Here is a 24,234-nt window from a genome sequence, read left to right as displayed (position 1 = left end):
CACTTCAGAGGCACAGCACTGACTCCTGGCTGCAGCACCAAGAGCCTTTCATCCACCCAGCTCAGAATAACAGGGAGAAAAAGTAGAAAGAAAGAATTAGTAGAAGAAAGAAAGAGAGAGGGAAAGAAAGGAAGAAGGGAAGAAAGGAAGGGAGGAAGGAAGAAAGAAAGGAGGGAGGGAGGGAGGAAGGATGGAAAGAAAGAAAGAAAGACAGGAGGGAGGGAGGGAGGAAGGAAAGAAAAAGAAAGTGGAAAGAAGAAGGGTGGGAGGGAGGAAAGAAAAAGAAAGAAGGAAAGGAGGAGTGGAGGGAGGGAGGAAGGCAAGGTAGGAAAAAAAGAAAGAGCAGGTAAAGTAAAATAGAATAAAGTATGAAATATAGTAGCCTTATTAAAATTAAAAAGTAATTATTGAAAAAAAAACGGACAGCTAGAACCCTGGGACATATGGTGGAAGCAAAGCTATACAGAGAGAATCTTACACAGAAGATTACACATACACATTCACAAAAAGCGAGCAGGGGGAAAAATCAAAAATCTTGCTCTCCAAGTCCACCTCCTCAATTTGGGATAATTCGTTTGTAAAAAGAGGAAAAGGGCGAGAAGTCTGAAATCTTGCTCTCTAAGTCCACCTCCTTAATTTGGGATAATTCGTTGTAAAAAGAGGAAAAGGGGGGAAAGTCTTAAATCATGTCCTCAAAGTCCACTTCCTCAATTTGGAATGATTCGCTGTCCATTCATGCACTCCACAGATGCAGGGCACATCAAATGGACCGTGGAGCTTTAATCCGCTGCCTCCGAGGCTGCACAGAGAGATTTCCCTGTGTCTGCTCTCACAGCTCCCGGGTCTCAGCCTTGGACCTGGCCCCGCCTCTAAGCGTAGGTCGCCGGAGGGCGTCCGTTCTTCGCTCAGACAGGACGGGTTTAAAGGAGCCGCTGATGTGGGGGCTCTGGCTCACTCAGGCAGAGGGGAGGGAGGGGCGCGCAGTGTGGGGCGGGCCTGCGGCGGCAGAGGCCGGCGTGACGTTGCAGCAGCCCGAGGCGCTCCGTGCGCTTTCCCGGGAAAGCCGTCCTCGGGTCCCGGGACCCCGGCAGTGGTGGGGTGCACAGGCCCCCCGGAAGGCGGGGCGGACAGTGACCCGTGCTCGCACACAGGCCTTGCGGCGGCGGCGGCAGCAGCAGCAGCCCCAGCGTCCCACGCCCGTCTTCGAAGTCCGCGCCTGTCTCCGGCGCTTCCCCAAGCAGCCCTCTTAATGCCCTCTCCTCGCGCACCAGGAAACAAAAGGGAAAAAAGTCTCTTGCCTCTTCGGCAGCTCCAGACCCTTTCCCTGGACTCCCTCCGGGCTAGCCGTGGTGCACTAACCCCTTCAGGCTCTCTTCCTGCCGCCAGCCCCAGTCCTCTCCCTGCGCTCCGACTGAAAGCCGATACCTTACCGGAGCCTCAGCTCCCAGCCCCGCCCGCCCCGGCGGCCGAGCAGACAAGCCTCTCGGGCTGGTGTGTGCCTGAGGGCACCGATCCTCTGTGCGGGAATCTCTCCGCTTTGCCCTCCACACCCCTGTTGCTGTGCTCTCCTCCGCTACTCCGAAGCTTTCCCCATCCGCCACCTGCAGTCTCCGCCCGCGAAGGGGCTTGTAGTGTGTGGAAACCTTTCCTCCTTCACGGCTCCCTCCCACTGGTGCAGGTCCCATCCCTATCCTATTGTCTCTGTTTATTCCTTTTTTCTTTTGCCCTACCCAGGTATGTGGGGAGTTTCTTGCCTTTTGGTGGGTCTGAGGTCTTCTGTCAGCGTTCTGTAGGTGTTCTGTAGGAGTTGTTCCACGTGTAGATGAATTTCTGATGTATCTGTGGGGAGGAAGGTGATCTCCGCGTCTTACTCTTCCGCCATCTTCCTAAATTCATCTCATTGTAGTTTTGATTTGCATTTCCCTGATGATTAGGGATGCTTAGCATCTTTTCATATACCTATTGGCCATCTGTATGTCTTCTTTGGGAATATGTCTATTCAGATCCTGCCCAATTTTTAACCAGATTGAATTTTTTCATGTTGAGTTGTACAAGTTCTTTATATATTTTGGATATTAACCCTTTATTAGATATATGGTTTGCAAATATTTTATTAGGTTTGACTTACATTTATAAATTAATTTAGAGAGCAGTGACGTTTTTATGATATTGAGTCATCCTCTTAAAGAACAATGGATGTCTTTCATTTGTTCAAGTCTGCTTTTGTGTTTTTCAGGAATGTTTTAAAGTTTTCCTCATATAGGTTTTTGTACATGTCTAATTAAATTTGTTCCTGACTATTTTTTGTTGCTATTATAAATGGGATTTTTCTCTACCACTGTATTCTCTAACAGGTTTTTGTATGTATATGAAGATTATTGGTTGCTGAATGTTAATTTTACATCCTGCTGCTTTAATGGTTAATTGTCTTTGAGTTATTTTTACCATTGATTTTCTAAAGTTTTCTAGATGTACTCTCATGTAATTTTCAAACTTTTAAAATCAGTTCCCATACCTCTAATTCAGTTCTCTTGTCTAGTGGCATTGTAATACCTCTAGTACAATGCTGAAGAGTTGGAAGTAGTGTGCATCCTTGTCTTGTTCCTCATTTCAGTGGAAATGCTATAATGATTTCTCATGAAGTAAATGCTAAATTAAAATTAAAATATGCACATATTTTATCATGTTAAGAAATATCAGTTCCTATTTCCTGAGTGTTTCTTAAATCAGGAATCATTTTTATAGTTTGTCAAATATATAGAGAGAGTCAGATATTTGCTATATTTTCAATATGTATAGAGATAATTATATATCTCTTTTTAGATATATTTATTGGTATATTATAGCAATGGATTTTCTATTAACTATTTTGTATATAATAACTATTTCTATATAATTTTTGTACATTGACTATTTCTATATGACTTTTCTATTGCATTCTTGAAAAAATTCTATTTTATCATGGCACATTATTTTCCTAACATAATATTAATTATACTAATATTCATTAGTACTTCTGCATCAATATTTCTAAGTGATATTGGCCTGTAATCTTTCTTTTTTTGGTACTTCATCAGGTTTCAATATCAGTGTTATATTTATTTCATCAAAATAAATAGAAAGTCTTCTTAGTTTTTAGTGCTCTGGAATAATTTATGGAATACTGGGATTATCTTACCTGTGAGGCTTTGGTGGAATTTTCCTGTGAAACCATCTGGAATGGATGCTTTTTTGTGGAGTAGTTTCTTGGTACCTTTCTGTGTTGCTTCTGTGAAAATTAGCCTGCTTAGAATTAAGCTTTTTATCTCTAAAGGGGTTAGCTTTGTTAAATTGTTGTTTTCTTAGGAAATTAGCTGTTTCACCTAGGTTTTAAAATTTACTTCCATTTAAATCTGCAAAATAGTCTCATGATTTTTAAACTTTGTTTTAAGAATTCTCTCTTGTGTGCTATTTAAAATTTGTTAAATTTTTTATATTTCTGTTTTCTGTTTTTTTCTCTTGATTAGGCTCAATTCAGTTTGTCTAGTCTGTTAATTTTTTTCTCAAAAAAAACCTGAAATTTTTATTTATTGTCTTCTCTTTTTCTTTTCTTTAGATAATTAGTTTCTCTTTGTATTTCCATTATTTTCTTGAGATTCTTTTGGTTTATGTTCTTTTTCTTTTTGAGTTGGGAATTTTATTTAATTTATTTTTGTTCTTTTATTTTTATTCCTAAAACTATTAAGGGCCATGCCTTTCCTTCTGATCATTGCTTTAAATGTATCCCATGTATTCTGGTATTGAGTATTTTTATTGCCATTATTTTTTAGATATTTTGTAATTTCAGCTTGTATCTCCCTCTTAACCCAAGAGTTATTTAAGAAGGCGTTTTAAAATTTCCAAGTGGGAGAGCCTGTTGGTTTTGATTTTGTTAATAATTCCTGGTTTCATTACACTGTTATCATAAACTGTTGTTCTGTTTTATGGAACTTAGCGGTCTGATTTTTTCTTTGTGACCTAATATATGATCCCTTTTTGTGACTGTTCAGTATGAACTTGACAAAAAGATATATTTTTATTATCAGATGTGAAGTTCAGTATATAGTGACTTGCTCTTCCTTATTGATTACATTCTTTACTTTTCTGATGTATCTTCATTTATTTTTGGTCTGATTGATCTGTCTGTTTTAATGGGATGGACTGTGGCTGTTGTCTACCCAGCTGCTTTGGGGCCACAAATGGTACTTATTTCTCCCTCCTTCACTATCCATTTTAAATTCCCCTCACCCTCAGCTGCTTCCTCAGTAGGTCTTGGTGACTTATCTGGTAGTATAACCTAAACCTTCATGACTGTAGGGCAGTTCCAAGATATGTTGATTGTATCATCTGTGTTTCATGTGTATTCCTTCCTGCCTTTTTTGTATAAAGCAGTCTTTCTTCCTTTTGTTTTTCAGAGTCAGTTAACCATGCCAGTTTGGTGACTTCTCTTTTTGTTTGCTCATATCTTGTCATAAAATGTCTAAAGGTCCTGGTAGCAGCTGTAACTTTTAGTTTGTTAGGAACTTTGATGTGCCTCCTGTCAAGAGAGAGCCCCTTTGGGTATCAGGATCTCCAACCCTGAAGAGTCCTAGGTTGTGGAGACAGAACGCACAAAATGTACTGTTATTGGAAGTGATGGCAGATAGGACCACACCTGCTTCTACTTCTTGGTTTGGGACTCATATATCCTTCCTATTAGGGACAAAGTATCATATGGAGGTGGCTGACTTAATAAATACACTGTATCCCAAAGAGTGGCACTCCATCCTTTCATATTGTTTCCTCTGAGCTGGTTCTTCAGTTATAACTTTAGAAGGCAGTTCCAGTGTTCTGTGAGACTGACTACCTCTAGATGTTGCAAGGTGGATTAAGACCAGTGGATCATATCATGGGGTCACTCTTATACCTCCTTCAATGTACGGATACTATGCTTTATGAGGTTCCATGCCTGTGGATCATGCATTCTGTAATTCCCTAGATAGTGGTGCTAGTTAAACCTCTAAAGAGAGGAAAGGCACACTTTTAACTAAAATATGTATCTAACTCTGTAAAAATGAACTGCTGATACTGCCAGACTGAAAGGGGCCCACATGAATGTAAAATTTTTAAATCTCTTTTTTAAAACATAAATTAAAAGGATGCATTTGCCAGCTCAGTGACTACACACCATGTAAGGGAAGGCCTTAGTCATCTGCTTTGGTGATAATACTACATCTGACACAGCAGCTGCATTTGGGGCTGTGGTAGTCTACAGTTATCTCCAGAATAAAACTGATTTCTGTATTGGCCAATCTGACCAAATTACACAGTGCTATGATAGAGACTGCCACCCGTACATATTTTAGATCTTAAATGGTGGCACTAATCTCTGATATGCTCTCCACACACAATGTGATTGGCTGTCATGTAGTTGTGAGTGATTGGCTGATCCTTAGAACCAAAGGTCCACCTAACGATAGGAGTATCCCTGCCTTTTTGGCTCCTTTTTAGAAAATCCAGTTCTAATTATTCATTTTCAGGAGGTCTTTTAGAGATACCTATTTTATGTTAATCACCAAAAACACAAAATGATGGTGAGTTAGATTAAGTCCTGACTTTAAGGAGCTTATATTCAAGAAATTAATACTAAATTCAGACTATGTCAAAGCCTCCGCTGTCTGTCTTTCTCCCAGACATCAAGATTAATTAGGTTTGATAAAATTCAAAATAAAAAATCAGGTCATTCTTTAATAGTCTAGAATCAGTGTAGTTCTCAGAGAAAATTATAAAACAGCCAAAGAATTTCTTTCCTGAGGTCTCTGGTCTCTCCTTTCTATATTCTCTCCCTGTTGGGTATGAGTTCTTGTCTATTTCAAGCAACCAGTGTCTCTTTTTCTTTCCATAATTTACCCTTCTTATCAAAGCCTGTTTTTAGAGAAAGACCTGATAAATATATATTTCACTCCCATCAGTAACTGGTTAACAGCTAACTGCAATATAATTCCCTCTCAAGGATATTTACATTTCAACACTAAACAGAAACCTGAAAGTAATGCAGGGAGTTTTGAGTGTCATTTAGTGAGCAGGAAAAATTTGTGGTTGATTAGAAACTTTGATACTCCTCAAATTAATCATATCATACAAGTGGTCACCTACACTACCAATAAGACAGGACAAGACTGGCCAGTATTTCTTGCTAGTGCTTTCTAGTTTGGAAATTCAAATCTTCATAAGAGTTAGTAAAAGCAAAGCACTCTGAAGTTTTTGTTGTAAATGCTAAGTTGTTTGCCATTGGCATTGAACAGAATTGTTCATCATTAAAGACCATCTGAACAAATGTCACTTCAAAGTTATTTTCATGCTTATTCTAGGTGAATTATTAAATTGCTGTAACAAAGAAGTAAATATACCTGTGCATTTAGCTCTTCACAGAACTGTAAATATTAGAGGTGTCTCAAGGTAAAACATTATGTACTTTAAAACATAAGATTAAAAAATTTTCCATAATCGTTCTTTGTTTTTAAGAAAAACATATGGAGAATGCTGTACAGGACTCTTTTCTATTTCTTTAAGCATAGTAGTATCAATTTTAGCACTAACCCCATGCTTCCTCCCAGTTCTGGCAGCAAACCACCTTCAAATGTGGTAGCAGGATAGTTAGAATTTTTGTTGATTCAGCCGTTAACCTCCCTGGGCTACAGAGATTGCCAAATAGTTGAATTTTGGATGATATTCTTGGTAAATGGGACCAGTTGTTTACTGTAAAAATGAGCTGAGACCACTGATCACAGAGATACGAGAAATGGCCAAGCAGTGGGTCCTCTTTTTCCACCATGGTGGTCTTCATTAGAGACAAAGACCAAAGTTTATTTGGAGAGTCTGCTCATAAGTGAAGGCGTGCTTCTAAATGTCCATTTTAGCTCTCAAGTGAATGTAACCGGAATGAGGTTGCCTGTGGCCAGCTATGTTAGTTGAGTAGATCTTAGTGCTAATGGATTCCCTTCACTTAAACCAGTTACGTCTTTCGTATCTGTTATCAACTGAGTTTGGTTGAGTAATTTGGTGTTTTTAGTTGTTACTCAAGAAGTAGTGTTGAAAGAAAACATGTGATTAAATGTCAATAAAAAATTGTTTCTTGAGTTCCTACAGTGTGCAAGGCTGTGCCTAGTGAACACTGTGGGATATGTACAAAAAGAATGTGTTATCCGTAATTGGGGGAAATTTACAGCCTGCTTGAGAAAGGCAAGATATGTACATATACTGTTAATAATGGTAATGGTATCATGTGAAAATTAAATAAATAGTTATTATAGTTCAATGTTAGTACAGAGAGTTAACATAAGGTAGAAGGATTAGGGAAAGGGTCTTGGAAAAGATGGATCTTGAATTAGATTGTTGATGAATAAAGGGCAGGAAAAGGGGAGAGCAATCCAAGCAGAGTAAATCACATGAGCAGAGCTAGACATCTAGGTAATATGCTTGGTGGATTTACAGACAGTGAATAAAACTGGCTAGCTGATGCAGATTTCTTGTGTTGGTTTAGAGTGACAAATAAGGTTATAAAAGTAGATTGGTGCCAAATTGCATAAGGCCTTTGATTCTAAGCTATATCAGAGGCACAGTATTCAGTAGCTAGGTAGTCAGGCCTAATACCACAGTTGTATTGTGGAAAAAAATATGGAATATTCCCCTTCATCTCCCAAGTAAACCAGCCAAAGTTTTATTGATTTGCCTGGTTTCTGTCCATAACAGTCACAAATTTCTATCCTTTCATACTCAGTATAAGTGGCAGTCTCTATAACTGTTATCTGAAAGGAGATGGAATCTTCTGCCAACCTAGGATGAATCTTAGTACTATTAGTTACTGTTAATAATAGTACTTAGTAGTTTTGTTACAATGAGGTAGACCTGAGGCTGCTCACCAGATTGAGGAGGAAATCTTTCCATTTAGAGGAGAGTTAGCAACAACTAGGGCAACTGTCTTTGAAGATGCTTTCTGTTCCCAGTATTTGGTCTACAGCCATCTTTCCCAGTTCCTCCTTTTAGCAGGCAATAAAGTGGGGGACGATTTATTGCCTGGTTGTCTGCACAATTTGGTCAAATTCACTGCCAATTCCCATTAACTCTCCTCATATCCTGTTACCATCGGTGAAGCCCTCATACTTCCTCTTTTTTTTTTTTTTTTTTTTGTTAGGTTGTTTATTCGAGATATTTCCTGTTTCTTAAGGTGGGATTGTATTGCCATAAACTTCCCTCTTAGAACTGCTTTTGCTGCATCCCATAGGTCATTTGTTTCTAGGTATTTTTTAATTTTTTATTTTCCTCTTTGATTTCTTCAGTGATCACTTCGTTATTAAGTAGTGTATTGTTTAGCCTCCATGTGTTTGTATGTTTTACAGCTCTTTTCCTGTAATTGATATCTAGTCTCATAGCATTGTGGTCGGAAAAGATACTTGATACAATTTCAATTTTCTTAAATTTACCAAGGCTTGATTTGTGACCCAAGATATGATCTATCCTGGAGAATGTTCCATGAGCACTTGAGAAAAATGTGTATTCTGTTGTTTTTGGATGGAATGTCCTATAAATATCAATTAAGTCCATCTTGTTTAATGTATCATTTAAAGCTTGTGTTTCCTTATTTATTTTCATTTTGGATGACCTGTCCATTGGTGAAAGTGGGGTGTTAAAGTCCCCTACTATGATTGTGTTACTGTCGATTTCTCCTTTTCTGGCTGTTAATATTTCCCTGATGTATTGAGGTGCTCCTATGTTTGGTGCATAAATATTTACAATTGTTATATCTTCTTCTTGGATTGATCCCTTGATCATTATGTAGTGTCCTTCTTTGTCTCTTCTAGTAGTCTTTATTTTAAAGTCTATTTTGTCTGATATGAGAATTGCTACTCCAGCTTTCTTTTGGTTTCCATTTGCATGGAATATCTTTTTCCATCCCCTTACTTTCAGTCTGTATGTGTCTCTAGGTCTGAAGTGGGTCTCTTGTAGACAGCATATATATGGGTCTTGTTTTTGTATCCATTCAGCCAGTCTGTGTCTTTTGGTGGGAGCATTTAGTCCATTTACATTTAAGGTAATTATTGATATGTATGTTCCTATTCCCATTTTCTTAATTGTTTTGGGTTCGTTATTGTAGTTCTTTTCCTTCTGTTGTGTTTCTTGCCTAGAGAAGTTCCTTTAGCATTTGTTGTAAAGCTGGTTTGGTGGTGCTGAACTCTCTCAGCTTTTGCTTGTCTGTAAAGGTTTTAATTTCTCCATCAAATCTGAATGAGATCCTTGCTGGGTAGAGTAATCTTGGTTGCAGGTTTTTCTCCTTCATCACTTTAAGTATGTCCTGCCACTCCCTTCTGGCTTGTAGAGTTTCTGCTGAGAGATCAGCTGTTATCCTGATGGGGATTCCCTTGTGTGTTATTTGTTGTTTTTGCCTTGCTGCTTTTAATATGATTTCTTTGTGTTTAATTTTTGACAGTTTGATTAATATGTGTCTTGGTGTATTTCTCCTTGGATTTATTCTGTATGGGACTCTCTGTGCCTCCTGGACTTGATTAACTATTTCCTTTCCCATATTAGGGAAGTTTTCAACTATAATCTCTTCAAATATTTTCTCAGTCCCTTTCTTTTTCTCTTCTTCTTCTGGAACCCCTATAATTCGAATGTTGGTGCGTTTAATGTTGTCCCAGAGGTCTCTGAGACTGTCCTCTGTTCTTTTCATTCTTTTTTCTTTATTTTGCTGTGCAGCAGTTATTTCCACTATTTTATCTTCCACCTCACTTATCCGTTCTTCTGCCTCAGTTATTCTGCTATTGATCCCATCTAGAGTATTTTTTATTTCATTTATTGTGTTTTTAATTGATGCTTGATTCGTCTTTAGTTCTTCTAGGTCCTTGTTAACTGTTGCTTGCATTTTGTCTATTCTATTTCCAAGATTTTGGATCATCTTTACCATCATTATTCTGAATTCTTTTTCAGATAGACTGCCTATTACCTCTTCATTTGTTAGGTCTGGTGGGTTTTTATCTTGCTCCTTCTCCTGCTGTGTGTTTTTCTGTCTTCTCATTTTGCTTATGTTACTGTGTTTGGGGTCTCCTTTTTGCAGGCTGCAGGTTCGTAGTTTCCGTTGTTTTTGGTGTCTGTCCCCAGTGGCTAAGGTTGGTTTAGTGGGTTGTGTAGGCTTCTTGGTGGAGGGGACTACTGCCTGTGTTCTGGTGGATGAGGCTGGATCTTGTCTTTCTGGTGGGCAGGTCCACGTCTGGTGGTGTGTTTTGGGGTGTTTGCGGACTTTTTATGATTTGAGGCAGCCTCTCTGCTAATGGGTGGCGTTGTGTTCCTGTCTTGCTAGTTGTTTGGCATAGGGTGTCCAGCACTGTAGCTTGCTGGTCGTTGAGTGAAGCTGGGTGCTGGTGTTGAGATGGAGATCTCTGGAAGATTTTCGCCGTTTGATATTATGTGGAGCTGGGAGGTCTCTTGTGGACCAGTGTCCTGAAGTTCGCACTCCCACCTCAGAGGCACAGCACTGACTCCTGGCTCCTCAATTTGGGATGATTTGTTGTCTATTCATGTATTCCACAGATGCAGGGTACATGAAGTTGATTGTGGAGCTTTAATCCGCTGCTTCTGAGGCTGCTGGGAGAGGTTTCCCTTTCTCTTCTTTGTTCTCACAGCTCCCGGGTCTCAGCTTTGGATTTGGCCCCGCCTCTGCGTGTAGGTCGCCGGAGGGCGTCTGTTCTTCGCTCAGACAGGACAGGGTTAAAGGAGCAGCCTCTTCGGAGACTCTGGCTCACTCAGGCCGGGCGGGAGGGAGGGGCACGGAGTGCGGGGCGAGCCTGCAGCGGCAGAGGTCGGCGTGACGTTGCACCAGCCCGAGGCGCGCTGTGCGTTCTCCCAGGGAAGCCGCCCCTGGATCCCGGGACCCCGGCAGTGGCAGGCTGCACAGGCTCCCGGAAGGGCGGTGTGGACAGTGACCTGCGCTCGCACACAGGCTTCTTGGCGGCGGCAGCAGCAGCCCCAGCGTCCCACGCCCGTCTCTGGGCTCCGCGCTTTCAGCCGCGACTCACGCCCGTCTCTGGAGCTGCTTTACGCGGCGCTCTTAATCCCCTCTCCTCGTGCACCAGGAAACCAAGAGGGAAGAAAAAGTCTCCTGCCTCTTCGGCAGCTCCAGAGTTTTCCCGGACTCCCTCCCGGCTAGCTGTGGCACATTAGCCCCCTTCAGGCTGAGTTCTCGCCGCCAGCCCCAGTGCTCTCCCTGCGCTCTGACCGAAGCCCGAGCCTCAGCTCCAGCGCCGCCCGCCCCGGTGGAGCAGACAAGCCTCTCGGGCTGGTGAGTGCCGCTCGGCACCGCTCCTCTGTCCCTCATACTTACTCTTACAGAAAGCTATGTCTCCATCAGTATCCCGTCCTCAGGACCTGAACCGTCAGGGACTGTGAAGGATCTGAGATTTTATCCTGTTTGCAAGCCAACAAGTTAGCCTGACAGTTTCAAAGATTCTGGTAGAAGACACAAGACTCCTGGGATAGAGACAAACGATAGTTTATTACTTTCAGCAATAGTAGTTTCTGGAGTATGAACATTTCTGCACTGACTCACTGAGCTTCAGTTTTCAGAGGGTGATATGAAGAGAGCTGGATGACCTTTGCATATACAGTGGGTTGCATTTCATAAGAACTTGGAGCTTAGGGAAGCTGAGTCTTTTATAATGGACAACTATAAAAAATAATGGGTTCCAGAAAAAGACATTATTATATGGACAGTAAGTGTTCCTGCCTTTTGCTGTAGGGGGAGACACTATCTCTATTTTTACTATACAAAATTCCCTGAAAAGAGACTGGTATGAGAAATGGTAAGTTCCTCATTTGCATAATGTGCAGAAATTCAAGAGACTATGGAGAATTGTCTCCTGCAACATGTTAAGGTAAATGTTGGAAGTATAAAGATGAGTAAGATACATTCATTTTCATCCATGAGCTCACATTATATTGGAATAAACACATCCATAATTATAATACAATGCAATAAGTACTAAACAGCCATGTTAACAGAGTTCTGTAGGAATATAAAGGAACAGCTACTGATTTTGCCTAAGAAGAACTATGAAAGGCTTCACAGATCATGATACATTTGAGTTAGTAACAAATTGTATGATGAAGCAACCTCAGGGGTGGAGGGAGTTAAGAAAGACTTCTGAGAAGCATAGTTGCTTGATCAAAGATGAAGACGTAGTAGGGACTTACCAAATGCAAGCAGAGGGCAAGGGCATTCCAGAACAGATATATGAGGAAGCTGGGTGTATTTAGAGAACTGCAGACAGTTCAGTGTTTTTGTCAAGTTTGTTTCCATTAAAAATGACAGAAACCTAACTCAAACAGTTTTCAGCCAAAAAATCAGGACTGGCTAATGTAGTCAGGAAGTCCAGCAGTGCATGTGCTGAGAGGTTTGGCTAGATACAGGAGCTGGATGAATATAATCAAATTACTCTCATTTTCTAGCCTTACTTATCTCTGTTGGCTTCATTCACAAACATTGTGGAACAGGTGGCTCTTGGCAACTCTAGACATATATTGCTCTAAGAGTTAGCAATCTTGGCAAAAAGAAAGCACTCTTCTTTCTGTGTAGCTCCAGCAGAAATTCTAAGGTAGGCTCCAGCCAATCTGACTGGGATTACATGGTCATCTTTAAGTCAATCACAACAGCCATGAGACAGGAATACTGTAATTGTCAGGATTTGGATCACCTGGGGGTATAGGTGATCCTGTACCCCTAAAAACTGGGATGGGGACCAGAAGCACATGCACTGCAAACTGGGGAAGAGAGTAGTTCCCCAAAGAGATGGTGAGCAGATAAAAAGAAATGCCCTCTACATTTCACATCTTTGGTGCCCAATATCTGTATATACCCTTCTTCCCACTTACACAGGTTTTAAAATGCTTTTGGTAGCATAGTGCATGTGGCTACCCACACAGCTGAAAATACACTCTCCCTTCTCCAAAGAAAGATAACCCAATGTATTGGTCAATTATTGCTTACAGGTCCAAGGCCAGGTTCTTCGGGTAAGGTGCATTCTCAGTGAGGCCCAGATACAGGTCTACATCTCAACTAATCAGTGTATGATTTTAGCAAGAAAACAAGATAGCCACACTATTCATTCCATTTAGAAAATGAGAGAATGAGAAACAACATAGAGTGGCCCAGGCCCATAGTTGTGTATTTAAATCAAACGTAGGCGGTTGATACATGACAGTTCCTCATAACAATATAAATCAGCTTTTTAAATCACCCAACTTCCCACTCCCTGCCACAAACTTACACACACCGAAATGAGAATCTGAGGTAAAGAGTCTCTGGAATATATCATACATTCTATGAAACCAGGGAATATCTTCATTCTCTAGTATATGTTCAGTACAAAGAACAATGCCTGACACATGGTAACTATGTGTTGAAGGAATGACTAGATATTCTTAAAGATGCTCATAAGAATTCTAAATGAGTCACGTATATAGACAATGAGTACCTAAAATGATATTTATCTAAAGGTAAGTATCAAATCACAGTTATGTTATTATCTCCAAAACATTTTGAAATATGAGTTTCACTGATTTTTATCTGGGGACAAGTTTTCTAAGGTTCTTTACATGGTTGCAAGCTATTGTCTACCAAAAAGCAAGTGGTTATCTAAAACATCCAATACCAATTACCTTTTTGCTTTACAGTTTTATTGAAGTATAATTTACATATAACAAAACTGCCTATATTTAAATTGTACAATTTGATAATTTTAGACATATGTTTAGCTTGTGAAACAATCACTGAAATCAAAATAGTGAACTCATCCATCAAACCCCAAAATTTCTTTGTTTACCTTTGTAACCTTTCCTTTCTGTCCTTCATGTTCCTCCCTTCCTCAGTCTACTACTGATCTGCTTTTTGTCACTATAGGTTATCCAAACTTAAGTATCAAATAATGGTCAAAATAAATTATTTTACAATTATAAGTTTAGTAATAGTTTTCTGTAGATTTCAGTAGAATGAAAGTAGGCTTTGCAATTGACTTTGTAGGTTTTTTTGAGTGACTTCAAATATACTGTGAATACTATTTAAGCAAAGTTTTATTTAGAAGAGAGAGTAAGCTATGTCATAAAGGATTTTATCGTCTTTGTGAATTTTCTCTGAGTTTTTAGAATGTTACATGTAAATGGAATTTAGAGTTCAGCTGTGCTATATTTACTGCTTAAATATATAGAATTACAAAAGGGAAAATATATAAATAGCAATAATCATTTACAAAGATTTTTAACAGTATCATAATGAAAAAAATCTGGTTTTGATGGCTTTTTAGACCTAAAACAGCAAAAGAGAATGAAAGTGAGCCAGATACTTAGATGAATTCTTTATTCTGCATTTATTTTTCCAGAAACTCATATTTTCTATTGTGTTTTTTTCAGAAGACAGAACAGTTGCTTAATTTGCAGTTGCACACTGCCCTGTGCTAAAGTTTAGTTTCTATAGTTTACTGAGAAAGTGAATTTATTATTTTTGTCCTTTCAAATATTTTTTTGGCATTAACATTTGGATAGATTATTCTCACTCAGAAAAGGTCATTTAAATCTTCTTTTATTACTTTCCTACTTGGACTCAGTATATTCCCGACATGGCATGTACTTCCACAAATGCTAAAGAACAAAATCTTATGATTGTTTTTTGGATCCATGTCTCAAACTAAATTATCTCCTTACAGAACCTCTCTCCCTCTGGATGCATTCATTCTTGTTTGCATATGAAAAATTTCAATCCTATCTATAGAAGCTATACTAGTTGGTTATTTTTTGTTGGGGTGGAGTTGTTTGCTTTTTCAGACAAAGGGTAACTTTTGAAATTGCATAATTGAAAATATAATTATTCAAATAGAATTTGTTTTTAATTTGTTCATCAATTCAGGCCATCAAATGTTTTTTGAATGTGCTTTGAATGTACTGTATGCCCAGCACCAGACAAGGCTTTGCATAACTTTGCCCTTTAGGAATTCATAATTTTTATGTTGCCCTATCTTAAATGGTTTCTTAATTTTATCTTTTCTCAATATGACTATTTTTCAGAGGAATATATTCATCTCTACTTTGTTCAGACTTATAAACTACTCAGAAGATAAATTTAAGCCAAACCATATTGTGTTCTTGTGTATTTAATGCACAGTGTATACAAAAATCAATGAAAAAACTTGAAATTTTTCATGATAGTTAAATGACCTAAATGTCACTCTTATCTATAATAACAGAGTATTTAAAACTATATTATAAAATATCAGAAAAATTTAAATTTCCCCAAATATGTACTTTATTTTTAACCTATTATAATTGAACGTGCTATTACCTCCAAAATAATACAAATTCTGAACTTCACTGATTTCATCTGGGGCCAAGTTCAATGAATAAATTCTACTTTCTCTCTAATGGTCTTCAAATCATTACAAACTGTTGCCTAACAAAAACCAAATGATTATCTAAAACACCCAATACCAATTAACTTATTTTTGTATAGTTTTGTACAGGTATAATTGAGTTATATTATAATATAATGAGCTGTATATTTTAAATTGTATAATTTCATAATTTTTCATGTATGTATAACCTGTGAAACCATCACCAAGATCAAGATATAAAAGGTATTTGTCAAACTCAACACTTGTTCATTTTTTGTAATCCCTCATTTTGTTTTTCTGCCCCCACCCTTCCCAGGTTACCACCAATCTGCTTTTTGTCACTTTAGATTAATTTGCATTTTTCTAAAGTTTTACATAAATGAACTCATATAGTATATACTCTTTTTTGGTCTGGCTTCTTTTACTTAGCATAATGCATTTGAGATTCATCCAGGTTGCCACATCCAGGTTGTTTCATCTTACCAATATACCATAATTAGTTTATTCATTGGATTTATTTATTTGTGGATTATTTATCAGTTTACCATTTTTAACTATTTTTTAACTGAAAGGACTATATATTTCAAAATAAAACAGACTTACCATTCCTATTAAAGAAGTACTAATGTGCTCAATGTATACCATACAGCATCACATATTTATTCTGTTAGGATCCTCTAGCTTCCAGACTTCTGACAGCTGCCAGAATAAAAATGACAATATTTTAGTTTTATGATTTCTTAGGAAACTAATGGAATCTTCTAGTGCTTTTGTTCCCAGGTTTTGCTTTAAAAATGCATGTGAACTAGACTCAGCCTTTAGTGATTAGAGAATAATAAAACGTTTTTACTGGAAAGGATACTGAATCACTCTTCTCAGTGCAGTAAACAAATGTTAGCAGTCCAAAAACAGAAGACACATTTTTACTTACTATTTTTAAAGCTACTTGAGTTTCCTGCTTCTTGATAAAAATTGGTGATTAAACTATTTCTATTAAGAAGGCACCACATGCAAGATACAAAATCAATATACAAAAAATATCAGTTGTTTCTATACACTAATAATGAACTATCATAAAGAGAACTTAAGAAAACAACCCCATTTATAATTGCATCAAAAAAAACCCCTAAGAATAAATTTAATCAAGGGGGTGAAAAACCTGTATGTTGAGAACTGTAAGACATTGATGAAAGAAATTGAAGGAGACAAAAATAAATGGAAAGATATTCCATGTTTGTGGATTGGAAGAATTAATATTGTTAAAATGTCCATACTACCCAAAGCAACCTACAGATTCAGTTCAATCCCTACCACAACTCCAATGGCATTTTTCACAAAAATGGAACAAACGATCCTAAAATTCATATGGAACCACAAATGACCCCAAATAGCTGAAGCAACCATGAGAAAGAAGAACAAAGCTGGAGGCATCGCACTTCCTAGTTTCAAACTATATTACAAAGTTGTAGTAATCAAAACAGTATGATATTGCCATAAAAACAGACACATAGATTACTGGAAAAGAAGAGAAAGGAAAAAATGACCAGAAATAAACCCATTCACATGTGGTCAGTTGATCTATGGCAGAGGAGCCAAGAATATACAGTGATGGAAAGGTCGGTCTCTTCAATAATGATTTGGGAATATTGGACAGCCACATGCAAAAAAATGAAACTTGACCCCCTATCTTACACTATACACAAAAAATAACTCAAAATGGATTAAAAACTTGAATGTAATACCTGAAACCATAAAACTCATAGAAGACAACATAGGCCGAAAGCTCCTTGACATCAGTCTTGGTGATGATTTTTTTGGATTTGACACCAAAAACACAGGCAACAAAAGCTAAAATAAGCAAGTAGGACTACATCAAACTAAAAAGATCCTGCATAGCAAAGGAAACCATCAACAAAGTGAAAAAGCAGGCTATCAAATGGGAGAAAATATTTGCAAGTTACATATTTGATAAGGGGTTAATATACAGAATATATAAAGAACTCATATAACTCAATAGCAAAAAAAAAAATCTGATTAAGTATTCAGCCTTAAAGAAAGGAAATCCTACCATTTGTAATAACCTGGATGCACCATGAAGGCATTATGCTAAGTGATATAAGTCATACAGAGAAAGACAAATGCTATGTGATCTCACTTTTATGTAGAATCTAAACGAAAACAAACACAAAAAACCTCATAGATACAGAGAACAGATTGGTGGTTGCAGGAGGCAGGGGTCAGGTGGGGAAGGTGGGTGAAGTGGGTAAAAGGGGTCAGAGGTGCAGACTTCCAGTTACAAACCATGGGGAGGTAATGCACAGCATGGTGACATAGTTAATAACACTGGTTGTACATTTGAAAGTTTCTAAGAGAGCAGATCTTAAAAGTTATCATCACACATGCAAAATTACAACTAAGCATGGTGATGGATGTTAACTAGATTTATTGTGGTGATCATTTCTTTCTCTATATATACAGGTGTTTTACACCTGAAACTAATATGTTTTATGTCAATTATATCTCAATTTTTAAAACAAACACCGCAAGTCAGACTGCTCATCCTTTTCCTCGCTAAGGTGTTATACTTTCAATTGTGATGTGACAACTTAGATAGTGAAGCACATTGTGGGAGAAACCATTTTGACTTTTCAGTGTTTACTGAAGTATTTTAGATGAAAAAATATAATTAAGCATTTTATCAGTGTTTTGTTTTTAATTTTTTTCTGTATAGTTTCATGCCAATGTAGTTTTCTAATAAAAGTTATAGACTCTGAATGATGTATTTTTAAATCTTTCAATCTCTGAGCTCTCTGAAATTTTGCTACTTGGCAAGGATGGCCACGTCCTGTCATTTGATTTACATTTTCAACAATGAATTAGAGAGTTAAAAAAACTTTATTTTATAGACATAGGTTATCATTAAAATTCAGTTGACCCAGTTAACTCTGATTTTTATATTTTAAATTTATTATTTAAAAGATAAGATCTTTACTTGGTGGTAACCCAGGTACGGAATTTTTTTTTTAAGGGCTTCAAATGCTTGGCTTATTTATTTGTTTGTTTGTTTGTTTATGGCTGTGTTGCATCTTCATTTCTGTGTGAGGGCTTTCTCTAGTTGTGGCAAGTGGGGGCCACTCACTATCACGGCCTCTCTTGTTGCAGAGCACAGGCTCCAGACACGCAGGCTCAGTAGTTGTGGCTCATGGGCCTAGTTGCTCCACAGCATGTGGGATCTTCCCAGACCAGGGCTCGAACCCCTGTCCCCTCATTAGCAGGCAGATTTTCAACCACTGTGCCACCAGGGAAGCCCCGGAATTTTTTAAATAATAAAAATATTCCCATTAGCTATCTGTTTTATACATGGCAGTGCACATACGTCAATCCCAGTCTCCCAATTCATCCCACCCCCCACTGTGTCCACACGTCTGTTCTCTACATCTGGGTCTCTATTCCTGCCCTGCAAATAGGTTCATCTGTACCATTTTTCTAAATTCCACATATCTGTGTTAATACACGTATTTGTTTTTCTCTTTCTGACTTAATTCACCCTTTATGACAGACTCTAGGTCCACTGCCATGTGTAAAACGGATAGCTAGTGGGAACCTGCTGTATAGCACAGGGAGCTCAGCTTGGTGCTCTGTGGTGACCTAGAAGGGTGGGATTGTGGGTGGGGGGGTGGGAGGGAGGTCCAAGAGGGAGGGGATATATGTATACATGTAGCTGATGCACTTCGTTGTGAAGCAGAAACTAACAACATTGTAAAGCAACTATACCCCAATTTAAAAAAAAAACAGTTTATTTAAAAAAATATATTCTCTGGCCAAGTTTCAAAGGTATCCTATTTGAGGAGATTTTTTTTCTCCTTTTAATAACTATACTGATGTTCTTCTGAACTTTTAAATAAAATTTTAATTTTAAAATATTCTACTTACATGGCTATAATATAAGAACAGATTTGCTGACATCTTTTGTCTCTTATTCCCTGGTCTTTGGTACTTTTTGTCTTTTAAATATTCCTCTACTGTAATTTTAATGATTAAGAAGGAGCAGATATTCATGCATATATACTCAATAGTTCATATTTATCCAGAAGTCACCTCATAACGTTTTTCTTACTAGCACAGACACTAAAAACTATATAAAACAAATGTATATCACAAACAGTTATAAGACAAACACTCTTATAACTACCACACAAGTCAGGAATAGAACTGCCAGTTATCCCCAGAAACTTTTATGGATCCCAACGCAGCCACAAGCCTATCTCTCCTCCAGAAAGTAAGCAGTTCCTCTTTTTTCTTTTATGGTTTATCACTCGGGTGTACATCTTTTAAAACTGTAGCTTAGTCTTGTTTGTTTTACTCTTGTGTCTTTCAGTCTACAAGTTCTCCTTCCATTGCCTTTTCCCCACTTTATAATTTAATTGTTGAAGATCCCCAGCCATTTAACCTGTAGAGATTCCCAAAGCCTGGATTTTGCTGATCATAGTCTCATGGTGTAGTTAAGCATGTTTCTCCCTCCTCTGTATTTCCCGCAAATTGGTAGCCACATATAGAGGCCTAGCCAAGGTCAGTTTCGCTTGTTTGTTTTTGACAAGACTATGGGTGATATTGTGTTCTTTCATTAGGAAGCACAAAATGTCTATCATCATTCTGTGATGTTAACAGTTGTGATTCCTCAACTCCCTACATACATTAGATCATTTAGGGGATTGCAAAATGGAGATATTCTTGTTCTTTCACTTCTTTTCATTTATTGGCTGGAATACATCCCCTAATCTACTATTTGGTTAGTTGTGTTATTGTATGTATAGAAAAGGTGGAATAAATGCTTGATTCTTCACCTTTGTTTACCAGTTTTGGAAATAATGAGTTGGCTTTCTTTCATCCGCTAAATGTGAATAATGTTTTGTTGTTGTATCATTTTGAACTTCTGAATTTAATCATATTTGACCTGTTGCAATCCATTGCAATTTTTGTCCTTACTGAAGTTCATGTTGTCCCATTTCTGGCTGGTGAGATCCTCTTCAAGCTCCCAGAGTTCTTTTAATGTGACTCCAGGTTTGATACCTTTTACAGCTTGCTTTCTAGTATGACAAGGTGTTCCAGGCTCAGCTGGAGAACAGACAGGAATTATGAATTTATCTATGAGGATGCTGTGAACCAGTGGTTATAAACTGGTATTGAGGGGCCAAAATTAACCACCAGCCATGTTGTCCCTTTTTATTGTCAAAAGAAATAAATCATTATTCAAGAGCAAAAAAATCAATTTTTTTTAGCATTTACTATGTGCCAGGTGTTGTACTAGTTTCTGGGAATATGGTGGTTAATAAGAGATAAAGCTGCCCTCAGGGAATTTACAATCTGATGAGGAAAACAATACAAGCCAAAACACTATCAAGTACACTTGTAGGACCCTAAGATGGTGTGAGTCTTAGAAGGGTCCTAATTCAGGGTATTGGAGGTCAAAGAAAGATTTTCAAGTAATATATTATTTAATCTCCTATTTAAAACTTAAGTGTTCCAGGTGAAGAAAGATAAGGGAAAATTACTCAAGGCAGAGAAAGTATAGATGAACCTGATTTCCTTTAGTTAGAAAAGCCATCAGCAAGTCTGTATTAAACATATTCTGTTCCAAAACTTCCAGAAATCTGATCCTGTGTCCAGTCTTTCTGTTACCACTGCCTTTTCTCTTGCCAGAAACGACCACAAGTAATATTTTTCTCCACAGAATCCAAGTTTTAAATTGGAGTCATTTCTGTCCTAATCCAGACTGGATAAGTTGGTATCACTTACTGTTGATTTTTTCTTTTTTTCCAAGATGAGTTTTCCAGAATCAACCTTGCTATTCCATCTTACGTGTTGGCATTTTAATTACCATAATATTTACCCCTCCAATGAACTGTCTTTTCTAGCTGACATTCATACTTAATTGCAGCCTTCTTTACTTTTAAGGATATGATTCTTGTACTTATTCTACTATTTATTCCTTTATCCATGTCAGAAGGAAACACTGAAACAGCTTATCTGTGACAAAATACAAGGAAAACTATAATTATTAGCTTATTATCTATATTGGAATTGATCATGATGAATTTCATTCTAATGTATTATTTCAGTAAGAATATCGATCTGACCATTTTGGAGCAACACTGTTGGCCTTCTCTCAGCACAGATTTTTCTGACACTTTGGTCCATTTCTATTTCTTGAGAAAACTGTTTTAAACTGCTAAAGTATAATTTCCAAAAAGGTAAAATTATGATTTTCAGGCAAATATGAAGTAAACATGGGTCAAAGATTTTATTCAATTTGTTAATTAGTGATGGAACCAGTAAGATGTTAATACAAATTCAAAGAATATTGAGCTATTTATAGACAATTGAATATGGGAATGTTAGAATAAGATAGCTGAGTTCGATACAAAACTGATTAGTATCCTGTATGTTAAGCTATATAACCTTTGGGGTTATTGTTTTTTTCACCAAACAGAAGAATTAGCATATAGTTAGTTAGTAAACAATGAGTGTAACAAAGTACATTCCCCTAATCCTTGGGTGGCTCTGTGTCCCATATGACACTGAAAAGACCTGTTACATTATTTTTTTGCCTTTTTTTCAAGTTGTGAATGATTTTGAATAAGATTTCAAAAATCTCTTAGACTGGATTAGAGAATTTTCTTTGGGTCTGAGGATTGTTCATGAATAACTGATGAAGTAAGCTCTGTTTTAGTATACTTAATAAGTTTTGAATTCCAATGTCAGACAACTGCCTAACGATTAATCTTTAATATTGAAGTTTTGAGGAGAATAAATCATTTTTATTGGACATCAAAGAAAGGCAAAGGGAATTTCTATATGCTTAATAGATTTAAAGTAATTTGCTATGGAATAAACTCTCTATATTTTTATGTTCCCTAGGGTTTTCCTGGAGATATTGGGATTCCTGGACAAAATGGCCCTGAAGGATCAAAGGTAAGGGGAAAAAAAGAAAAAGAAAAACAGAAGAAGAAAAAAGTATGGTATCTATAGTTTTCTAATGTCAAATCTCAATGAATGGGTAAAAAAATATTTTAGAAATATCAGAACATTTCTAGATATTTTTGAGCTGACTCAGTGCATTTAAAAAACCTTGTACAGCTTGTTTTGAGATAATCAGGAAGTAGTTTGCGTGTCTGGTTGTTCTTTTGGTATCATTTGTTTAGTAGGAGTTTGTTTATACAGCCTCTTGGGTTCAGGTCATTGAAAATGATTTTTCTGGTTTGGTCTAGACTTAGATTAAGGTGACAGTATTTGCAAAGCACACAAATAACTGAAAAAATGATTTCTTATAAGAGGCGAAAAAAATTTAAAACCCCAAAAACCTATAGCCTACACTAAATGGATGAGAGTTTTCTGACCACTAAAACCCTTTAGGGCCTATTAAATATCCACTGATTAAAATAAAAGAAAGCCTATGGTGTTCTGGAATTTATACATAGCACAAACTACCTGCAGAAACCTAATCATTTCTAACTTCCTTTACTGTTGTTGTGTATGTATACTAGAAGTTATCCATGGAAAACCTTTAAATACCAAGCTTTGCCAAGCAGGCTGACATAGAATGAGCATTGTAAACAAATAAAGTATTGTGAATAGACACAGAACGATGAAATAGCCTGAAGTTTGGAGAACTGGCAGGTTATGAAGTGTAGCTGCTGTGGAAGATTATTAGTGTGAGTAGAGAGGAAGTTTTAGGGGATGAAGCTGGAAAGGATATTAATATAGCTATATTTGTTAGTGTACTATACTGTCAAGTACTACAGTACTGTAGTAAATGTTTTACAGATATCTCATTTAATCTTCACAACAGCTTTATGAGGTAGATTTTATCCCCATTTTATAGATAGTTAAGTTATTCCCTCAGTCACATAACTATCAGGTGACTTAGTCAGGATTCTAACCCAGACATGATTTCAAAGTCTGAGCTCTTAACCACTGAGTTTGGGGATTAAATTGTGGGGAAGGTTTAAGACCTTGTTGAAGAGTTTCTACTTCTACCATGGGCGTCATGGAGTAATCAAAGATTTTTAAGTGGTAAAGTATCCTAAGTGATTTATGTTTTAAAAAAGATACCTCTTATGTCAGCATGGAGGATGGTTTAACAAGAGAAAAAATGAAGGCAAAGAGATGAGCTAGAAAAAGCTAGAAAAGAAGTTATAAAGATCTGAAGTGAAACAGAACATTCATTCAATCAACAAATATTTACTGGCTGCCTCTTATGTGACAGCCATTGTGCTAGACCCTAGGGCTACAAAGATGAAAAGTCCTGCTCCCTACTTTCAAGAAACTTACAGGGCCTCCCTGGTGGCGCAGTGGTTAAGAGTCCGCCTGCCGATGCAGGGGATACGGGTTCGTGCCCCGGTCTGGGAGGATCCCATATGCCGCGGAGCGGCTGGGCCCGTGAGCCATGGCCGCTGGGCCTGCGCATCCGGAGCCTGTGCTCCGCAACGGGAGAGGCCACAACAGTGAGAGGCCCGCATACAGCAAAAAGAAAAAAAAAAAAAAAGAAACTTACAATCTAGAGAAATATATACAGGAAATCCTTTATAATAACCATGTGAATAACATATAATATGTGATACTGTGTGAGTATATGGTTAGGGGACTCAGATTACTCTTTGTAGAGAAGGTAGCACTTGAGCTGACATGATGAATGAGTCAGAATTTGCAGACAGACAAGTAAGATATATGGCATTCAGGAAAAGGAAACTTGTAAGAGGATGAAGGTGCAGTATTTGGAACACACTTGTACTAAAAGTTATTCATT

The 24,234-nt window shown here is 37.6% G+C and overlaps 1 protein-coding gene across 4 annotated transcripts in view; it reads left to right on the top strand.

The window, feature by feature from the left end:
- The window catches only part of COL24A1 (collagen type XXIV alpha 1 chain), a 404,516-nt gene that overhangs the window by 141,508 nt on the left and 238,774 nt on the right, over nt 1-24,234 (top strand). For all 4 annotated transcript variants that reach the window (XM_060090037.1, XM_060090036.1, XM_060090035.1 and 1 more), the window contains exon 20: nt 22,347-22,400. In XM_060090037.1, the coding sequence (XP_059946020.1) occupies nt 22,347-22,400 (54 nt within the window). The remainder of the gene's footprint in view (nt 1-22,346; nt 22,401-24,234) is intronic.

The sequence above is a fragment of the Mesoplodon densirostris genome, chromosome 2 (assembly GCF_025265405.1).
Source record: "Mesoplodon densirostris isolate mMesDen1 chromosome 2, mMesDen1 primary haplotype, whole genome shotgun sequence".
Lineage (NCBI taxonomy): Eukaryota > Metazoa > Chordata > Mammalia > Artiodactyla > Ziphiidae > Mesoplodon > Mesoplodon densirostris.
This window is presented reverse-complemented; position numbering and strand designations above follow the sequence as displayed.